Here is a 20,362-nt window from a genome sequence, read left to right on the forward strand (position 1 = left end):
TAAAATGCAGAAGTGAATTTTTTTTTAAATATCACAATTGAGTTATTTAGAGTACTCTTTTCTACAAATTGTTTGAGTATTATATTTGACAAGCAACTATAATCGTCTCAACTAATTGTATCTCACAAGTTTGATTTGTGATATTCATTTGCTCTTTTACCATCAAATTATGCTTTTCAGGAAGATTGATTGTTGCTTTGAAGTAGGAGTGAACAATGCGTGACAACAAACTTGTTACAAATTCATATAAGATGTTCTCACATACGCAAATGAACTTCTTTTTTTTTGTTAAATACATATTTTAGTTTTTTGGTATGATATCAGATGAGACATATATTATTTAATAATTAATCATCCGTTCCTTTAGATGTTTTATGATTTTCACATATATGAAAAATAAACCTGCAAAATCAAATAAACCAATTCTTGTTGTTTTCAACTCACACACAGTTTAAATTTACCATTTTGGACTAATTGCTCTAATCTATGCCATATATATAAACATAAGTAATAATTTGCAAATCGCATATTCACGCGCTAAGTTGTCGTTAATTATGTAAACCCAAACAACAAAGAATTTTTTCTTTTGTCTCTAAATATCCCCATTCGACTTTTTTTTTGTCAACATCCCCATTCGATTCACATGATGTATTTTATGCATACACTATCCCAAAGAAGAGGATGCCTTACTATGTGCGATAACCCCCTAGCCTTATCATGCCTATCCTCAAATAGCACTTCTTGCTTAGCAAAATTGTGTCTTTTACTTAATCAACCAATGATAACTTCTCAACAATTTAAAGTTTCCCTTACAAAAAGTGAAATTCTGAAGACAAAGTCGTATCATATATTATACGTGCCATCTTATTATTAGCGGTCCCCCCACTTACTTTAAAATTATGACGAAAACAATAAAACAATGTTATCATATATACACATACACTCATGATTCATTCCCTATATGGCTATATTTAGCAATAAGGACAACATTCACAGGGTTCACTTATGAAGATTATTTTAGTATAAAAAGTGGACAAAACAAAACGAAATTACAACTTTAAACGTGTCATACTCCCATTGCTTTGCTACCTTCTTATAATGCAAACAACTACCCTCAAACTCTTTCCTCTATGTCCGGGGTGTTTAGCTTTCTAAAACTCTAAAGAAACTAATCAGACGATCTAGATTTTACGACCAAAATGCCACGATCAGACCTGACCCGCGGATACTCGGATGGAGACAGTCTGGTCGGAGAGATTGTACGAGAAGAAGGCCACATTTACTCGTTAGCCGCAACTAATGATCTTTTGTACACAGGATCGGATAATAATCACATTAGGGTTTGGAAAAACTTAAACGAGTTTAGTGGGTTTAAATCGAACAGCGGACTGGTTAAAGCGATAGTGATTAGTCGGGAGGAGAAGGTGTTCACGGGTCATCAAGACGGTAAGATCCGGGTTTGGAAAACCTCATCCAAGAACCCGCGAGTGTACACACGCGCCGGGAGCTTACCGGCTTTGAAAGACGTTTTGAAGAGTTCAGTGAAGCCGAGCAACTACGTGGAAGTGAGACGTCGTCGTACGGCGCTATGGATCAAGCATTCCGATGCCGTTTCGTGTTTGAGCTTAGTGGAAGATCAAGGGCTGTTGTATTCGGCGTCATGGGATCGGACGGTCAAGGTTTGGCGTATCCATGACTTGAAATGCATCGAGTCCATCAAAGCTCACGACGACGCAGTGAACACGGTTGCAGCCGCGGAGAGCCTTGTGTTCACTGGCTCGGCCGATGGAACTGTAAAGGTCTGGAAACGTGAGATCAGAGGGAAGCGTACGGCTCACTCTCTCGTCCAGACTTTGTTAAAGCAAGAATCAGCGGTTACGGCTTTGGTTGTAAGCCACGTGGCGGTTTACAGCGGTTCAAGCGACGGAGCTGTGAACTATTGGGAGATGGGAGAGAAGAAAATCTTGAAACATTGTGGTGTTTTCAAGAAACATAGACTCGCCGTGCTCTGTCTCGCCGCCGCCGGAAAAATGTTGTTTAGTGGTGCGGCGGATAAGAAGATATGCGTGTGGAAGAGGGACGGGAAGGTTCACACGTGTATCTCTGTGTTAACCGGTCATACCGGACCGGTTAAGTGTTTAGCGGTGGGGGAGCCAACCGGAGGTGAAGAAGAAGACGGAGGAGATAGGAGGTTGGTTGTGTATAGTGGGAGTCTTGACAAATCGGTCAAAGTTTGGAGGGTGCCACGTGATTAAATGTAGGATTTTATTCGGTTTCTAAGAGATTTGGGATTGTTTGTAGGTAAATAACAACAAAAAAACCAAGTCAAATGATGAATTATTATGAGGTTCGTAGAGTAGGTTGAATATGATATCTTTTAATAGTAATTTAATATCTCTATTATACATATATATTATTAAGCTAGGGTTATCGTTTGAATATCAATAATATTATAAAGAAATTGTTATGCACTAGTTGGAGTCGATTAATCAAAGGATAGAAAGAAGCAAAGTGTTGGAGATTTTATTATTTCATGAACAAAATACTCTAGAAAAAAAAAAGTGTAAATGTACTTAACCCCAAAGATGAAAAACTTTAATAATCCGACTGATCAATGTTTTCAACACTAATCTGACCGAAGAGTTACAATAAAATTTTTACAAAACGTACTTTATAGATTTTAAGAGAAAAGGGTGTAAGCCACGTGTAGTAACTACACGTAATTATTGGTTGTAAGCCACGTGTAGTAACTTATAACGTATATCGGTATATATATGAGCCAAAGCTTGGTCGGATCATTATATAAGACTTTAATATTAATACGCCAAAAGTTTCACTATACGTTAACTATCATAGAAAATTCGAAAATGCGAGAAATGTCACTTTAAAATTTATAGTTTTAAGGTAGAAACTGACGAGAAATTCGGAAAATCGACGTATCAATATTACAGTTACATGAAAGTGATGGGTGGTGGTTATCATCGCATTGTGACCGTCCATTATTTTTATTTTTGTTATAATAAATATAAATAAATAAATTTTATTTTTCTTTCGCTAATCGTACGTATTCTTGGCTATGTTTCTTTTGCTTTATTGTGATTCTTTAGTGCAAAAATGGAAACAAAGGTACGATCTACAAAGAGCTATAAATGTGTCTATGTTTTAGCTCTATGAATGTGTAGGATCCACATAAACATGTTTGTGTTCCCTCTTCTCAACGACCAAGTATTAGCCAACACATAACCAAACATACGAATAATATAAATGTTTTGTTAGCTACATGAATTATTGTCATTACATAAGGACATGCATAAACAAACATGAGTTATGTGTACAACACCATAACCATCTAATTCGATGATTTGTTTGCCGGAATTCGGTGTTGACCAGTATTGACAGGCGTTAACCAATGTTGACCGGTGTTGACCAATGTTGACCAAAAAATTAAAATTTTTATCTATTTTTTACAAAGAACAAAAGTTTAAAAAAATTACATAACTTTACTAAAAGATTATATAATAAATTTTTACTACAAAATAATACAACAAATATACATTTTCTTTTTATAAATTCAAAATTTGGTTTTTAATTTTATACCATATCATTTGTATACCCTATTATATTTTATTATGTAGCATGCTATTAAATATTTTTATATAACAAATATATAAAAAATAATGGTAAATCAAAGGTTAAATATATATAGCAAGGTGCAATATACTTTGACAAAAAAAAAATTAGACACAATTAAAAAAAGTCTATGAACATTTTTAAGCCAAAAGATTTTAAGAAAAGATTATATGTCTCATCATTTGTTATATACCATATTATATTTGTTATATAAAAGGAAATTTTTGTATATAATAAAATTTTACTACAAAGTATTATAACAAATATACATTTTCCTTTTGTATATAACAAATATAATATGGTATATAACAAATTAAATATACATTTCCTTTTTGTATATAATAAATATAATATGGTATAAATTTTAAAACTAACTTTTGAATTTACAAAACGAAAATGTATATTTGTTGTACTATTTTGTAGTAAAATTTTATTATATAATCTTTTAGTAAAGTTATGTAATTATTTTGTTAATTTTTGTTGTTTATGAAAAAAAAAAATTGGTCAACACCGGTCAATACCGGTCAACACCGGATTCCGGCTAAGAAAGTATCAGAATTAGATGGTTATGGTGTTGTACACATAACTCATGTTTGTTTATACATGTCTGTATATAATGACAATAGTTCGTGTAGTTAATAAAACATTTATATAGTTTGTATGTGTGGCGATGTATTGGTATATACTTGGCGTAGCTGGCAATCATTTTTCCCTTCTTATTTAATCACATGAGAGTTAAGACCGTATTTTTGTTAGTGCCTATGTAACTATGTTCATAATTATTTTGATCGTGCACACTCTTCTCGTCACACAATGTAAAACTCTAAAATAAATGTCGTATAGTAGCCAAAGCTACCTCTGGTTAAACCGGACCATTGGATTAGGTGATGGACTGATGGTTTGGTTAAAGAAACATAATCGGATCAAATATAGTTGGTGAAGAGAGTTGAAATGATCGTCCATTGTGGTATAATTTTTCTATGTTTTTGAGTGTTATTTAGTTGGTATGCATGTATGTAATTTTGGCTCATCTCCTATGGAATTTATATACAACTCAAATTCTATCTTTGTTATGACACGATATTTAAATATATTGAGATATCATATTTTCGAGATATATGTACAGTTTGTAAGTTATATTTACATTTTTAGGAGATATACACAACACAAAATTAGGTTAAATGACTTGTGAAGTAATGCATTTTTTACGTGTGTTTGGGAACTTAATATGTGAGAAATTTCAACATTTTCGGAAAATGATGTACGGATTATCATATAAATTTCAAGGAACTTCGTGGAGATGGTTTAAGCTTTTAATTAACTGAGGATTTTATAAAATTATTGTTTTTAATACCCCTACATATTCTGGTTCACTTTCACAGTTTCACCACGAGCCCAGTACCCTTTGGTGATTAACTCCAACTTTCTCATCACGTAAGGTGAAGGTGAAGCAATCAAAGATTTAAGGCGTGTTCATTAAACCGATTACGTCAACGATTAGTCGATAAATAAAGACCTTTAGTTATTTGGCCAACTAATTAAAGCCTTAGAAGAGTGAAGCTGATGTCTCAATCAAATTGTTGGTTAAATAAGATAAGGCTTTAGAAAAATGCAACTGCATATATGCCAAGACACACTTACAAGTCCCTTATAAGGCCTATATAACACACCAACAAGCCGGTCAGAAATACACTAGTCACAAACAAGTCGACTGAAAATCTATGCAAATCTGCTATAGCATTGGAACAAATCTGTTGAATATTTAATCAAAGCGAATATTAAAAATTCCAGCTTCAATCAATCCAACAAAATTTTACACAAGAAATCCATAATTCAAATAAGAAAATGAAATCAATTATGAATTCCTAGAAAAATGTCAAAAATCCAAGCAATAACCAAACCCACTAAATATAGCAACCAAAACCAAGATGATGATTACACAAAACGAAAATACACGATTACAATTAACTATGAGAGTATGAGCTGTAATATTGTTAAGTATAAATTATGTGAATTTGTCCGGATCTGCATTAAAATGATAAGTCTTTCATAACTTGTGTGGCAATTTACGAATACAATATATATCATTTTGTTAAGTTTTAGTTTATCCTAAATTACGGTTATGCGTAAGGGTCTCATATAATACAAGTTAGACCAATCATAAATAAATCAGCTTCAAGCTGAAATTTAAGGTTGAAAAATACATTCCAGAAATCACAAATCAGTTACCATTTGTCTTAGGATCATTCTATGTGATCAAAATAAATAAATAAAAACCAATTAACATGAGTATTTTACTCCAAGCTGGAACATTTTTTAGTCATTGTGACTTTAAGCCCATACTTCATGTGAAGAATGAGACCAGGTTTTGGCTCAATCTTTTGTCCACTAACGACCTTAATCTCATAGTTTTGTAATATTTTGACGATCACTGTCTTCATCAAAGTCATGGCCAAATTCTTACCGAGACATGTTCTTGGGCCGGCATTGAACGATAAGAACTTGTAAGAAGGCTCATGTCTCAACCCTCCTGTCTCCGAAATCCATCTCTCTGGCTTGAACTCCATTGCATCTTCGCCCCATACGGTTTTCATTCTCCCCATCGCGTAGATAAAGATCATAATATTGATATTTTCTTTAACTTTGTGTCCACTTGGAAGCTCATCTTCTTTGATTGGAGACTTGCGTTCGAATGGAATTGGTGGGTAGAGCCTCATTGATTCACTCAATGCGCAGTGTAAGTACACCAACTTGTTCAAGTACGATGACATGTCTTGGTTATTTCGAGTTCTTGGTAGATTTGTGTTGATCTCTTGGAGAATCTTGGTTAACACGTTAGGGTTTTCAGACATATTCCAGAAGAACCAAGTGAGTGCAGAAGCCGTGGAGTCTCTCCCAGCTGCCATGAAACCTACTGTGAAGTCTCTGAGGAACTTATCATCACCAGGGTTCAAAAGCTCGTACTTGGTTGCATCAAGCATTATGTGAGATGTCAAAAGATCCTCACTCTCTCCATTGGTGTTGTGAGTAACCCCATGTGATCTTAGCTCTTCTCTCTTCGCTGCTATAAATTTGGCACAAACACGATCAAGAGTGGCATGAGCTTTCAATAGCGTCTTCTCTGTTCCGATTCCAATCCATTGTTGTAGCTTCCACACGAACCTTGGTGTAATATGCCTATGCACAATCGCATCTCCCACATCATCAAGAGCTTTGGAAAACTCAGCCTCTGGCATTCCAATGGAGAGACTTCTAGGATCGAAACCGGTTATGAAATTGAAGGTTATATCGAACATAAATCTTTGGAACACATCTTGCAAGTCCACAACCATCTCTTCATCTGCAAAGTGATTGAAAAGAGGTACAAGCCCGTCCTTGAGTTTGGTTTTCGTGGTACTTGCTGAGAAGTTTTGGTACCTTTGATGATTGAATATAGTCTGAGCTGCGTTCCTCCAGTTCCTCCATAGCTCCGAGTCCGAATTAATGATCCCGTCTCCAAAAGCTTCAAAAATTTCGTGGAATATAGGACCTTTGATGTAGTTTGAGAAGTTTGAGCTCATTATATGATGAACATTAGCTGGATCAACCGTGACTAATACATCCATTCCAACGAACCATGGGCCCTTGAATTGAAACGTCAAGTTGGAGTTCTCGAGAATCTCTACGCTGCAATCATAGATGTACTGGAGCCTCAAGAGCCCACCGGGAAGCATACCAAGTACCGGCCAGTTCCATGGGTACCTTCCAAGGGTTTTCTTAATGAGGACGTAACTGAAATTAGCCTTATTGACGAGGAAGTGATAGAAGATGATGAGAAAGCAAAGTAAAGCTATGAATGCTTCTAATAACCCTATTGAAGCCATTAATGAGAAGGGTTGTGTTTATGTGCATAGAGAAGAAGAAGGAGATCGATTTTATACACACAAGTACCTGTAGTACGTTGTCAACCAGGCGAATTAAAAAGTCTATTGTTGCGTTACATTTGAATTCCAAGAGAGACATCTTTGGATTCACACTAAAGAGACATTTGAAAAATAGGTTATTCTAAGTAAGAACATTTAAGGATTCTTGTTGAAGATTAATTGGTTACCGTCTCCTATAAACAAGGAGCACATGATTCTCATTTATGGTAACACAGGGCAACGTAACTTATTCTATGCTTTATGCCACAGTTTAGCAACAGATTTGCAAGACTAATTTTTGTTCATACATCAATAATTTTCAGGATAAGCATTAGTAATTGTGATTCTAAGTCCATTCTTGAACGAATGAAACTCCCCAGATCAATAATTTAAGGACAAGATGGTTCAATATTCTTCTACAAATAAAGGTCAAAGTTTCATCATGAAACTGAGTCCTGCGAAAAAAACAAGGCAAGTATGTCCGCAAGAGTTTCCCGTTAACAAAAAGCTCTGCCTAAGAGCAGTTGAACTGTGTCTTGCAGGGAAGTGGAATCACAAAGACGGTCGCTGACAGAGGATGAAGAGTTGACAACTGATGAAAGCCATTACCAAAGAAGTCACCAGCTCAAACCCAACAATTTTGGGGAAATGCCATCCCATGACTCTCTTTAGATAGCTTGTGATCGAAGGCATGGTTGCGATGATCACTGCACATGTGTATATGATGGGGATCAGACTCTTCGGCTTGTTCTTGCGTAGCCACATCAACGAACCTAGCGCAGCTAAAGATATTGTGAACACCTGAATTTGACACAAGAGTTTGATGGAAGTAAGAAACAATTACAGATGGATCATTCTATTAGTTAAAAATTTGTATATACCAGATTTGCATTGGCTTCAAGGCCTTGCAATACATAATCCCAAGTGAACTCCAGTCCTCGAGCGCCAACCCAAAGAGGTGCCAACCTGTGCAAAACAGAATCCGCGAATGCCCATCCTGAACAAAACGAAAGCATCTTTTAGATAAAAGTTTATAAATATTCCGTGATGTGACAGATCATTAGGGGAAGTCTAAAAATGGTTGAAACTTGAAAGGTCCAATAGAAATTAGTCATAATGATCATTGATAAACATTATGTGATGCAGAAACTCATTGAGAGAAGTCTAGAAATGGTTGAATGCTCCAATGGAATTTTGACATGGAAATTACTCCTTCAGTAATCATAAAAAAAGAGTTTCTTTTCTATATACCAGACCACCATCAAATCATCGATTTTTAACATGTGTATAGAATGTTACATCCGAAGCTAACGATATTAGTGTAGCAGCAGAGATCCACTTACCAAGGCCAACAGCCTGAAACTTATGGTTTTGGGAGATGTTCCTGTGTGTCAGTTGGGCCAGAGCATAGTATAGACCAGCAACATCAATGAAGCCAATCATTGCTTTCAATGCTTCCTAATACAAGGGAGATCGAACCCATACTTAGTCATCTAGATTGTAACATAACAAAACAAGCTAAGCAGTTACAGTAGAAGTTGATAGCAAAAAGAAAGTCAACAATGTGCATCTATATCATAAGAAAAGATAAGTCTGGTTAACATTGAATTATTTGTATATCATTTTACTTAAAGAGTAAAGATGACTAACTTTTCACAATCTTTACAGTGATCTTAGCTTAGCTACAAGTAAAAAATACCTGGTATGGGTCAAATACTTCAGTCTCAGATACTTGCAGAAAAGTTGCCAAACAAACAAGCTGCCATGAAAAAACAACCCAATGAGCTTAGAATTAAGGTATAAGCTTAGCTAAAGAGATTCTCCCAAAGATTGTTATAGTTGACTAACCTTAACCAAAGCTGTAGCAAGGTAAACAACAGCAGCTTTCACGGAGGTTCCAAGTGTGTCATATTCAGATCTGCAGATTCACAACTTTCCGATTACAAACTATACCAAATTCCAAATTTGGGAATTCTCAACACCTAAGTTCTGCAGAAGCTCATACTAAGCCTTAAGATTCTAGATCACGAAGTTTAGAAGTAAGCGATTAAGTATATGCGCAAGAGGATCTAGATAAAATCTTAGATTAGGCATGAATGAACTAAGAGATACTAAAATTTGAAACCACAGATCGAGAAAAAAAAAAAAGAGGATTTGTTCATACAAAGGAGTGGCGGAGTAGTAGACGGCGTGAGGACCGAATGTGAGAATCGCACAGTTGAAGAAGTGAAAAAGCGTCATCGTCTCTCTCTCGCTGTGACACCAAATCGGGAGCTACACAAGTCCGGCGACGCAAAGACGACGACCACCACGACGTGAAGCTGTGAATTGAAGAAGAAGAGGTTTAGTTTAGCTGAGAAAATCTGAAAATCTGATGGGATCAACAAAAGTCTTAATGGGTTCCGAATTGGGTCTCTCTATTGGGCCGTATAATTTATGAAAGTCATTATATAATTTTTTTTTTTGTCAACAGCTATAGTGAGCTCAAACTGCTATAGTGTCATTATATAATGATTTTGTTTTTTTAGCTGAAAATTATATGATGTTTATAAATTCGTATTTGATTTCTTTGGGGTTTAAATTCTCTTTGAATTTGTTTTCTTCTGAATTATAATTTCATACGAAAGCTTATGCATTTTCCCATATTTGATATATTCCTCTATTTTTTTATTATAATATTTTCTCACAAATTTAACTATAGTTTGAGCTATAAAAAAAATATCTTAGTCCATGGTAGTATTGACTAGGTTATAATCTTATTAACGCCTAAACCCGTTTTAGGACCTGATTGGTGAAGGCTTTTAAGACTTTAAAAATATTTAAAAGTCTTAAAAGCATTTTATTTACCAATCAGATTTTTATGACTTTTTTAATTTTTTAAGTTTCAACAGCCACTTTAATTTTTTCCTTTTTTATTTCTTTTCGTTTTTTAAAGCTTAGAAATAACGCTTTAAAACCAAAAAAGTTAAAGCCTTTTTTTTTACTTCCTCCATCATAATTGAAAACTTTTTATAAATTTATATATATTTTTGCACAAACTTTTTTTTATACATTAATTATCAGCATTTTTTTCCTTTATTTTGATATCCACTTCTCTTCACAAATTTCTAATTTTTATCATCACCTTTGTATTTTCTTATAATTTTGTTATTAATAAAATTACAGCCACAGCTTTTAAAGTTTTCTTTTTAACAATCAGATTTTAACAATTAAAGTATTTACAGCCAAAGTCTATACAGCCAAAATTTATACAGCCAAATTTTTACAGTCAAAGTCTCTACAGCCACAAATAAAAGTCGTTACCAATCGGGGCCTTAGATTGAATATTGTAGGTTCAGAGGGTATTGTTATGAAGGAAGTGACCCAAAAACAAAAATCAAATTATATAAATTTGTTATGTTCTTGATTTTTTCATTTATAACCAAAATACTAAAATCCACTACCAACCATTTTTCAAATAAATTTAATCTATCAACTAAAACCTTCAAAATTAAAAGTAACAAATAAAAATGATATATACCAAAACAGCAACTGAAAGAACCGGAAAAAGCTTCTCTATATAAAAACCACAACACCACTCTCACAACATCCCCTTCTCTTTCGCTCTCTCTCTTCTTCCTTCTCTCCTAATTAAAACTTCTCTGTCGCTTTCTCATAAACCTCAACTTATAATGCCGTCTGAACCAAACCAGACCCGACCCAACAGAGTTCATGCCTCAACGGCGGCTTACCCACCGCCAAATCTGGCCGAGCCTCTCCCCTGTCCTCGCTGCAACTCCAACACCACCAAGTTCTGTTACTACAACAACTACAACCTCGCTCAGCCTCGTTACTTCTGCAAATCTTGCCGCCGTTACTGGACTCAAGGTGGTACACTCCGTGACGTCCCCGTCGGCGGTGGAACTCGCCGTAGCTCCTCGAAACGTCACCGCTCTTTCTCCTCCACCGCAACCTCCTCTTCTTCTTCCTCTTCCGTCATCACCACAACGACACAAGAACCAGCCGTAACTGAAGCGAGCCAGACGAAGGGTAGTAGTAGTAGTAACGTAATCTCAGGTCATGGAGGCTTTGCTTCTCTGTTGGGTTTAGGAAGTGGAAGCGGTGGGTCGGACTACGAGTTCGGCTACGGCTACGGGTACGGGCTTGAGGAGATGAGTATTGGCTATCTTGGAGGTTCCACCGGAGGAGGAGGAGAGATTCCGGTGGTGGACGGTGGCGGTGACACGTGGCGGTTGGGGGAGGTTGAAGGTAAAAGTGGAGGAGGAGACAGTTTGATATGGCCTGGTCTTGAGATCTCAATGCAAAGCAACGATGTTAAGTGAAAGTGAAACCTTTTCTGAATCCTTGTCTTCTTCCTCTGTTCTGTTCTTTGTTTGTTTCTCTTTTGGAATTTTCTGTTTGTTTTTTTTTTTTTTGTCTGTCCTAGAAAGAAGAGCAAAGAACACAAATTGAAGCAAAATGTTTTTTTTCTTTTTTAGTTTTTGAGGTCCAACAATGGTGGTGGTATGTAAATCCTCTGTTACTCTGACGAACATATTGGAATGGACTTTTAAGTTATTAAAAAAAAAAAACTTTTTTTGGTTGGTTAAAATTTGAAACGGTATAGTCAAAAACTCAAACTAGTAGAGAGCATAAAAGTCCAAAAAGGAAAAAAGTACAGAAGTGTACTGTTACAGAAGTGAGTAAGAGATACTCTGTTGATTTCGTCTTTGAAATGAGGAAACTGCGTTGAACTTTGTTTTGTTTTTATTAGATGTTATCACTTATCAATAACAACATTGTTCATTTGCAGTGTCAAAGATTTGGTATATCAAATCATGTGAGTCTAGTGATGTTAGAGATATTATTGATACATGAGAAGTTTGATGAAGCCACATTTTTACTATTTGAGTTTTGTTATTGTTGCTGTAGATTATGGTGTACTTATCAGGGCTCAACTCTTAGTCTTTTTTTTATCAAACTTTTCAACTCGAGTGTACAGTTAGTTACAATAGAATAGGGATTATAGCTAATGGATACTGTCACTTTAGTCTCCTATTGTGGTCAAAGCCAAAAACAAACTGTGCTGAATAACATTATGAGTTTATGACCCAAAGGACATATCAGAAAATAATGCTTAGGTTTGTTACCAACTAAAATTAACTTTAGCCAACATAAAAAAATCAATCAACGTTGTTCAGTCAAAGCGTGATCAGCTCCATTTGATTGTACATCAAATTATATAGTAATTTTGTTCCAGTCGATTTTTAATCTTTTTTTTTTGTTTGTTTCGATTTTTTTAAAAATAGTGAATGCGAAGTACAAATTAATCGACATATCAGTAATAATCTGGTTGGTGGTCTACTGGTCTTAAAGCCTAAATCAACTGAGATATCCTCATTCTTTTTACTTGCCGATTTGGTTTAGGTTAAAATTTTGAGAGGTTAAGGCACACACACACATCACTCTTTCGGAATTTTTATTTTGCTTAAATCGTTTCCAAATGGAACTTGAGCTAAGAGACTTTCCAATATTAACTAAGTTTATAAGGAATACAATCTGTTTGACAAAAAAAAAGGAATACAATCTAATTAGATTGTAGAAAAAGTTATGTAATGTTATCAATACTTCGCAAGGCGTGGATTAATTATGTAATGCTCAAATATTGCATGTAGTTTCTCATATCGTTATAAGTTTTTTCGTTATTTTTATATAAAATAGTTTGTTTATTTATTAAAAAAGAGGAAAATTTATCGAGTAAGAATTACCTTTGATAGTCCATTCAAATTAAAAGTGTAATCTACTATTTAAGAACTCTAAGTGCAAAAATTCACTTCTCAAAGTAGTATGTGTATTTGTTGACATATATATTCAAACCAAAACATTAGTTTCTTTCCACATGCATTACTATATAGAACACAGTAATCGAAACTTAATTAAGTCTTTATTGTATTCGAAAACATATATTAAGGATGTGGTGGCATGCCATCATAAGATCATTACAAAATCTAAAGTGTTAACAGTGGAAGTGGGAGTCATTGACCTTCAATTGTCAAATTAAATTAGAGTCATCATGAGTCTTGAATCATTTGCTAGAAAACAAGAAGATTCAATCTTCGAAAGAATGTTTATTTTTGATCCAAAGGTTGTCTATATTAATAACCAACCACCCAACATTTTTGTTATCCTTTTTGAAAATGCAACCACCCAACATTTGTTTATCAATTTCCATAATTACACAACTATGATGCCGTTTCCCAATTTTGTGGCTTCTCACATCATTGTCTCTCAGCATGTGTGTTGTGTTGTGACTTCTCTCGTCTTACCCTACATCAATTATTATTATGCTCATGTGATTTTTTTGTCTTCTATGAGATCCATATATAGTTTTATGATTTCAAATTTTGATTACCAAATGAACCAAATGAATTAAAGAAGAAGAAACAATTATTAAAATTAATAGTATAAATAGCAAAAGATAGAAATAATTTAATAATAAGCTTTAATGTTGTTATATATATATTATCAATTCTTGTTTTTAAAGAGTTTTAGTTAAACTTGGTAGTTGAAAACTGAAAAGCTTTCTTCAACAAGGTTTTTAAAGATAAGAATCATAAGATACACATACGGGAAATGGCCATTTAATACCAGTACACACTCCAAAAGTGCGAATTGCTACCTGTACAAACAAGAAGTGTCAATTTAAACATGTACCATAAGACATTTCACATTTCATACATGTACTCACAAAATCAAGCCAATTGCACAGTCCACGTTAACGGATTTAAGTCATCCGTTATAGAAACTGACTCAGAATCCACGTGTTTTTTTGACGTGGCAACGAAAATGCAAAACGACGCCGTTTTGATAAGTTTTTCTCGCAAAAATTTGTGGAAATTTCATACTCCGGAGATTCAAACTCATGACCTCAAATGTGTTTAGCATAGGACGTAACCAGTTGATCCAACTTTAATTCTCGACAATATGATACAAATTAATCCTCATAAACCTAACGTAACATCCATCGAAATCGAAAAAAATTTGGGTAATTCACACACTCGTGGGTCGAACCCACGATCTCTTACGTGTTTAGCATATGACTTAACCAGTTGATCCCACAACAATACTCGATAATATGATATAATTTTATCCTCATAAAGCTAAAAGAAATCTAAGTCTCAATTAAATGAAATATTTTTATTTATATTTATAAATTAAATATAACTGAGAATATAAAGATAAATTTGTATAACTAATAAATTTATAAATTTATATTGAAATTATAAATTTATAATTTATAACTGAGAATTAAATATAAATTAATTATAGCTGAGAATATATTTATATTTAAATTAAATGAAATTAATTTATATTCAGCCAAATTTGCTTCATAAGGTTTAAGGTTTGTAAATATTTCATTTAATTTAGAATATAAATTAATTTAATTTAAATATAAATATATTCTCAGTTATATTTAATTTATAAATTTATATTTAATTCTCAGTTATAAATTTTAAATTTATAATTTAAATATAAATTTATAAATTTATCAGTTATACAAATTTATCTTTATATCCACAGTTATATTTAATATATAAATATAAATAAAAATATTTAATTTAATTGGGACTTAGATCTATTTAATGTTTATAAAGATAAATTTGTATCATATAACTGAGTAATGTTGTGGGATCAATTGGTTATGTCCTATGCTATTAAAATCTGAGATCGCATATTCGACCCACGAGAGTGTGAATTTTCCAAATCTTTTTTGATTTTGATGGATGTTACGTTAGGTTTATGAGGATTAATTTGTATTATATTGTCGTGAATTGTTGTTGGATCAACTGGTTACGTCCTATGCTAAACACATGTGAGGTCATGAGTTTGAATCTCCAGAGTGTGGAATTTCCACAAATTTTTGCGAGAAAACGTATATTTTCGTTGCCACGTCAAAAAACACGTGGATTCTGAGTCAGCTTCTATAACGGTTGACTTAAATCCGTTAACGTGGACTGTGCAATTGGCTCGATTTTGTGAGTACAGGTATGAAATGTGAAATGTCTTATGGTACATGTTTAAATTGGCACTTCTTGTTTATACATGTAGCAATTCTCACTTTTGGAGTATGTACGGTTATGAAATGACCCTTTTACATACTGGTTCATCGCCTGATATAATTATTTTTCCCAAGCGTGCTTATTTTGTTGTTAAAGGTAAAAAACACATGTCAAATTTTACTAGGTGCTCATTTTGTGAAAAAAAAATATGCAGCACTTCAGTTATTTAAATCTTTAATCACAAACAAAGAGTTTACACTTTAACCACTCGTAATACTTCAAAAATCCAAATTCTATATATTGAAAAAAGCTTACTGAATATATAATACACATTACATTGATGAAACTTCAGAATACATAAAAGCACTCTGAACCAAAACACAGACAATACAAAATCTCTTAAAACTTCAAACATGCCAACCAAACAAACATATGCTATTACTACTTAGTTAGGTGGCTTGAAGAACTTGAGCTTAAGTCCATTTGTAACCATACTCCAGATCCCACCAATGGAGAATGCTAAGCTGAATGCAACTCCCAACCAACCCAATCCCCAGTGGAAATACCAATTGAAACTGTATTTCGCCGGTTTCTTAATCAATACCCACATGAAGCAAGGATAAGCAAATGTGACTGGGAGAGTGAGTCCACCGAGCAAACCCGCGAGACTAGACAGGAAAGGGAGAGCAACACCGATGAAAAACGAGACAAAACCGAAAAAAACACGGAAACCTGATCTGACCCATATGGAACAAGGTTTGTTGGTTCGGCTTGTGTAGCCAGCCTCAAAACTGTCAAAAGCGGGCATCGAGTATATCTGAAAGCTGCTCAAGCAGCTGAAGACTACTAGGAGAAATGCTGTCGCTAACAAGCCTCTCGGAATGTCATGAATATGGAATGCATATAAAGCAGCAAGCATACCTCCTGAAGGCATCTGAATGACCAAGAAAAAATTTACATAAACCATAAGTTCTTTAATACATTTTGCTAAACAAAACTGAGGTCAGACTAGATTTCACAAACCAAAACTGAACCAAACATCAGACTAGACTTTCTTAATTGACACTACATATATAGTAAGTGGAACTTACAAGGTTCCCATAAGCCCAAAATCCTCCAATGGAGATTGGAAAGATACACAGAGCAATGAAGAAGTAAGAAATCTTGGCTCCTCTCCACATTGGTACATGAGCTGGATGCTTAAACGTAGATGGCATTGTCGACTACAAATATTTTCAAAACTCATAATGAATCACAAGTACTCCAATATGTGCATTAATCTATAAACAGAAACCCTATAAAAAAAATCTATAAACAGAAACATTTTGCATTATTACCTGAATTTCCAAAACCAAGTTGTGACCTCGAAAGGCAAAAGCTATAATGCCAAGAGCATTCAAAACCGCGAAGAGCGAACCAGAAGTCGAAGGCATAGAAAGAGGCTCGTATGAGATAGTGGCTGGTCTTGGTTGGCTCACAGAGAGAACCCAAACCATTGTGGAATAAGTTATTGCTGTCACTGCTCCTATCAAGGAGAGTCCCGCAATCGAATTGAGGTTTGGAAGCTGAGACAGAACGATGCATAGAGATGTAAACACCAAATACCATTCGACTGTTGTTAAAGGGTTCGAGGTGCATAATGGACCGCAAACTATTTGGAAGAAGAGCTTCATTGTCTCTCCACCGATCAGAATCAGAGCTGTCGCGGTTCCTGCTGATAAGTAAACCGTGGGAAACAGTGCAAGCCAAACTCCCAACCTCTCTCCTGTTCCAAATCAAGAATCCAAGATTTTAGTAATAGAAGGACACGAAGTTAGTGTCACATTTTTTGGTTCCTTCTAATAGACATACATAGTAGACGCCTTAAATGTACAATTCAATTTTATCATTTTACCAAATGCAGCTTGTGCAAGCTCGACATATCGATTGTAGCGCTTCCCGGGGACAGCTTCGTGTAACTGAACTAGAATCCACAGTGTGTATAGTTGCCAACAATAGGCTATTGTCAAAGACAGTATTCCCCAACTCCTGTAACAACAATAATTCACTTCTTTAAGTTAGAAACAATCATATGCATCATCTTAAATAACAATCTGACTTGATCCATCACTAAGCTAAATACTCAACCTAAAAGCTATAACACGTATTTATAGGCTTCAAATGTTTAAACTTGTAACAATAATAGTGTTACACATAAATATTTATCTTTTTTGTACATATGTACCTACTTATACCAGAAATAAAAAAGGAGAATAAAAGTATAAATAAATGCAAATTTTGCCGGAAGTTAACAAGAAACAAAATCAATGATAAAGGAGGGCACTGTCTTAATCCAAATTAAAGCAAAAAAGTATGTCTGTGAGTAGCCACATGTGTAATGATGGAAGCATGAGAAATGAAAGAAAATAAAGAAAATATCTACTGCAAAAATATTGATATGTTTTCAAAGTTAAAAAGTAAATTAGTCAATATACTATTATTATTTCCGACAAGATAAAAAAAAAACAAAAAACTATTTAAATTTGTGCCAAAACAATAACATGTAAAGTGAACCCTGAAATTGGATCTGAACACCACAGAGACTTGAACCAACCCTCGCCGTTCACTAGAAAAAATAATCTTGAAAAGACTGAACACAAACTTCAAGTAGAAAAAAAAACTCAAAAACAAGAAAGAGAATCAAGAAAACGCAAAACGCACCAGCCAAGAAACGCAAACGCGACGGGAAGAACAAGGGCTTGGAAACCAACACCAGCGTTCAGATTGTGAAACGCGGCGTAATGAGCGTTTCCATTACGAGATTCGGTGATAGGGAGCCAAGCGTCTTGTGGGTTAAGCTTAGTGAGGTGGCCAACATCTTCAAGATACCCTTTCATGTTGACAAGAACTCGTTTCATAGGTGTACCAATCGGGCTCAAGAACCTCGGAGATATGAAAGAGGTTGGCGTCCATGTCGCCGACGATGGTTTGGTGGCCGGACGAGGTGATCTTTGGCCTGAGGGAGTTAGAATCTCCGGTGTTGAAACGCGTGGTGTGGCTGGTATTGATATTAGCTCTGTCTCGGGTCTTTCGTCCATTGGAGAGCAGGTGAAGAGTGCGAGAAGAAATGATGTTTTGGTTGGTTTCTTTTTTTTTTTTTCCTCTCACTATCACTCTCTCACTCCCTATTTAGAGGGGATTTATTTGCCTTTTATGTTTTTAAGGACAAACTTTATTGGTATTGAAACAAATTTTTATTTAAATACAAAAAGATGATAAATTAACTAACAAAGGTACATTATTTGACAATGTAAGTTGATATTTTAGACATGGTTATTTATAAGTTATAATGGTGCCAACATAAACAATTTTTTTTTGTAACATTAGGACGAAAATAGCCTTCAATACAATACAAAAGTTCTGAGCATAGGTTTGACCAGTAAGTATATGATAGTGGGGTCAAATTTTAAACATTATGACCAATTTGTTTTTTTTTTCTATCAAAAATATTCAAATCAAGTATTTCATTTCGGTTCTAGTCGAAATAATCTTAAATTATCCTCGTTAGTGTTTCTTATTATAAACTTTTACAATAAAAAAATCAGAAAGTAATAAAAAGTTATGAGAGAGGAGAGAAACGTTTCTTCATCAAGAAACATTTGAAACGTTTCTTGCATTATTAGACTATCCTCATTGGTTCAACTTTCTTTACAAAAATAAATATAATCAAACAATTAAAATATTAATTTATTTTGTTTTTAAGAATACTGATGATGATAGTCTTAGTTCAAAAAAAGAAAATTGAAATACGTAACTGGAAAATGGAGAGAATTCAAGACTAACCAAAATTTTTAAACTTCACATTTGTATCCTACACAATTCAATACAATGATGGAATATCAGTAGTGATTTTTAAAAAGGTATCAATTCAATGAAGGAGTGAAATGCCGTAATACTCTCCAAAAAAAAATACATATTTGGAGTTTTGTTTAATAACAATTTTTGTACTAATTAGGTTTTCGTTTTTGCAATGAGAAAATGCATAACATCCCTATATGCTTATAATTTTTATAATATCTTACATAGTTTTATAACATTTGATGTTTTATAATACATATTATAAAATGATATTTATGAAAAGAATTGTTCATTAATATTTCGAAAAGTTGTAGATGGATTTCAAAAATACTTTTTCTTAATTCCACTTTTCAAAAATTCTCCATTTCTAAAATTATATAAAAACTGATACTACAAATCTGATATTTATTCAAATATGTGTGTAATCTTACAAAAAAACATAAATTACCTTTATATGTGTGTAATTTTTTTTTATATAATTAAAAAATACCTTATAAATATCTTTTAAAAACATTTTAAAACCTTATAAAAGTTCATAAATATGTGGGTCGAGTCTTCAAGTAGTCACTATCAAGAAGTATCTTATAAATTTTATACAATTTAGTAATTTCATATTTACTAAGCTGTATTTCTTAAAAAAGGGTACAAAAGAGATATTAAAAAAAAAGAATCTCAAAGTTGTATAATAAAAGTGGGATACTTTTCAATAATAAAGTAATATTATGCATATTATAGATACAAAATTATATATATATATAATATATGTGTGTGTAAAAATTACCTATATTGACGATATATAATCTTAAGAAAAATAACTAGACTAACACCCTATGACTAATATGATTCTAATAACAAAATTATGAATATGAATATTTTTTTTTTTTTGCTAAAAGACTCTTAACCTTGTATTTAATATTTTATTAATGATTGCTATTTTCAATTAATACTTACCTA

General features: G+C 33.7%; 4 protein-coding genes and 1 pseudogene across 5 annotated transcripts; 2 read left to right on the top strand and 3 right to left on the bottom strand.

Annotated features, from left to right (window-relative positions):
* Positions 1-989: 989 nt before the first annotated feature.
* On the top strand, positions 990-2,471 carry LOC104758057 (protein JINGUBANG pseudogene; annotated as a pseudogene). Its single transcript, XR_015585960.1, has one exon. The product of XR_015585960.1 is annotated as a protein JINGUBANG pseudogene (transcript).
* Positions 2,472-5,793: 3,322 nt separating this feature from the next.
* LOC104758058 (alkane hydroxylase MAH1) lies at positions 5,794-7,522 on the bottom strand. Its single transcript, XM_010480862.2, has one exon. It carries the CDS (start codon positions 7,491-7,493, stop codon positions 5,925-5,927), a length of 1,569 nt encoding a protein of 522 aa, XP_010479164.1. The 5' UTR covers positions 7,494-7,522; the 3' UTR covers positions 5,794-5,924.
* A 305-nt stretch (positions 7,523-7,827) lies between these two features.
* Positions 7,828-10,010, bottom strand: LOC104758059 (uncharacterized). Its single transcript, XM_010480863.3, has 6 exons — positions 9,697-10,010; positions 9,381-9,450; positions 9,232-9,291; positions 8,876-8,990; positions 8,414-8,529; positions 7,828-8,333 (listed from the first exon to the last, which is right to left on the bottom strand). The coding sequence occupies exons 1-6, from the start codon at positions 9,771-9,773 to the stop codon at positions 8,085-8,087; spliced, it is 687 nt and encodes a 228-aa protein (XP_010479165.1). The 5' UTR covers positions 9,774-10,010; the 3' UTR covers positions 7,828-8,084.
* A 1,060-nt stretch (positions 10,011-11,070) lies between these two features.
* Positions 11,071-11,991, top strand: LOC104758060 (dof zinc finger protein DOF1.6-like). Its single transcript, XM_087494349.1, has one exon. The coding sequence runs from the start codon at positions 11,204-11,206 to the stop codon at positions 11,852-11,854; it is 651 nt and encodes a 216-aa protein (XP_087350475.1). The 5' UTR covers positions 11,071-11,203; the 3' UTR covers positions 11,855-11,991.
* A 3,854-nt stretch (positions 11,992-15,845) lies between these two features.
* LOC104758061 (lysine histidine transporter-like 8) lies at positions 15,846-18,881 on the bottom strand. Its single transcript, XM_010480865.3, has 5 exons — positions 18,272-18,881; positions 17,466-17,599; positions 16,909-17,336; positions 16,663-16,794; positions 15,846-16,505 (listed from the first exon to the last, which is right to left on the bottom strand). Exons 1-5 carry the CDS (start codon positions 18,646-18,648, stop codon positions 16,017-16,019), a joined length of 1,560 nt encoding a protein of 519 aa, XP_010479167.1. The 5' UTR covers positions 18,649-18,881; the 3' UTR covers positions 15,846-16,016.
* Positions 18,882-20,362: the final 1,481 nt, after the last annotated feature.

This window comes from Camelina sativa, chromosome 17 (assembly GCF_030686135.1).
Source record: "Camelina sativa cultivar CO46 ecotype springtype chromosome 17, ASM3068613v1".
Classification (NCBI taxonomy): domain Eukaryota; kingdom Viridiplantae; phylum Streptophyta; class Magnoliopsida; order Brassicales; family Brassicaceae; genus Camelina; species Camelina sativa.

Coding starts and splice junctions, on each gene's coding strand:
- LOC104758058 (XM_010480862.2), bottom strand. CDS start 7,493: ATGGCTTCAATAGGGTTATTAGAAGCATTCATAGCTTTACTTTGCTTT.
- LOC104758059 (XM_010480863.3), bottom strand. CDS start 9,773: ATGACGCTTTTTCACTTCTTCAACTGTGCGATTCTCACATTCGGTCCT. Junction 9,292..9,380: donor TTGCTACAGCTTTGGTTAAG/GTTAGTCAACTA, acceptor TTTTCATGGCAG/CTTGTTTGTTTGGCAACTTT. Junction 8,334..8,413: donor TTGAAGCCAATGCAAATCTG/GTATATACAAAT, acceptor TGTCAAATTCAG/GTGTTCACAATATCTTTAGC.
- LOC104758060 (XM_087494349.1), top strand. CDS start 11,204: ATGCCGTCTGAACCAAACCAGACCCGACCCAACAGAGTTCATGCCTCA.
- LOC104758061 (XM_010480865.3), bottom strand. CDS start 18,648: ATGGACGAAAGACCCGAGACAGAGCTAATATCAATACCAGCCACACCA. Junction 17,337..17,465: donor GCTTGCACAAGCTGCATTTG/GTAAAATGATAA, acceptor GATTTGGAACAG/GAGAGAGGTTGGGAGTTTGG. Junction 16,795..16,908: donor ACTTGGTTTTGGAAATTCAG/GTAATAATGCAA, acceptor AAATATTTGTAG/TCGACAATGCCATCTACGTT.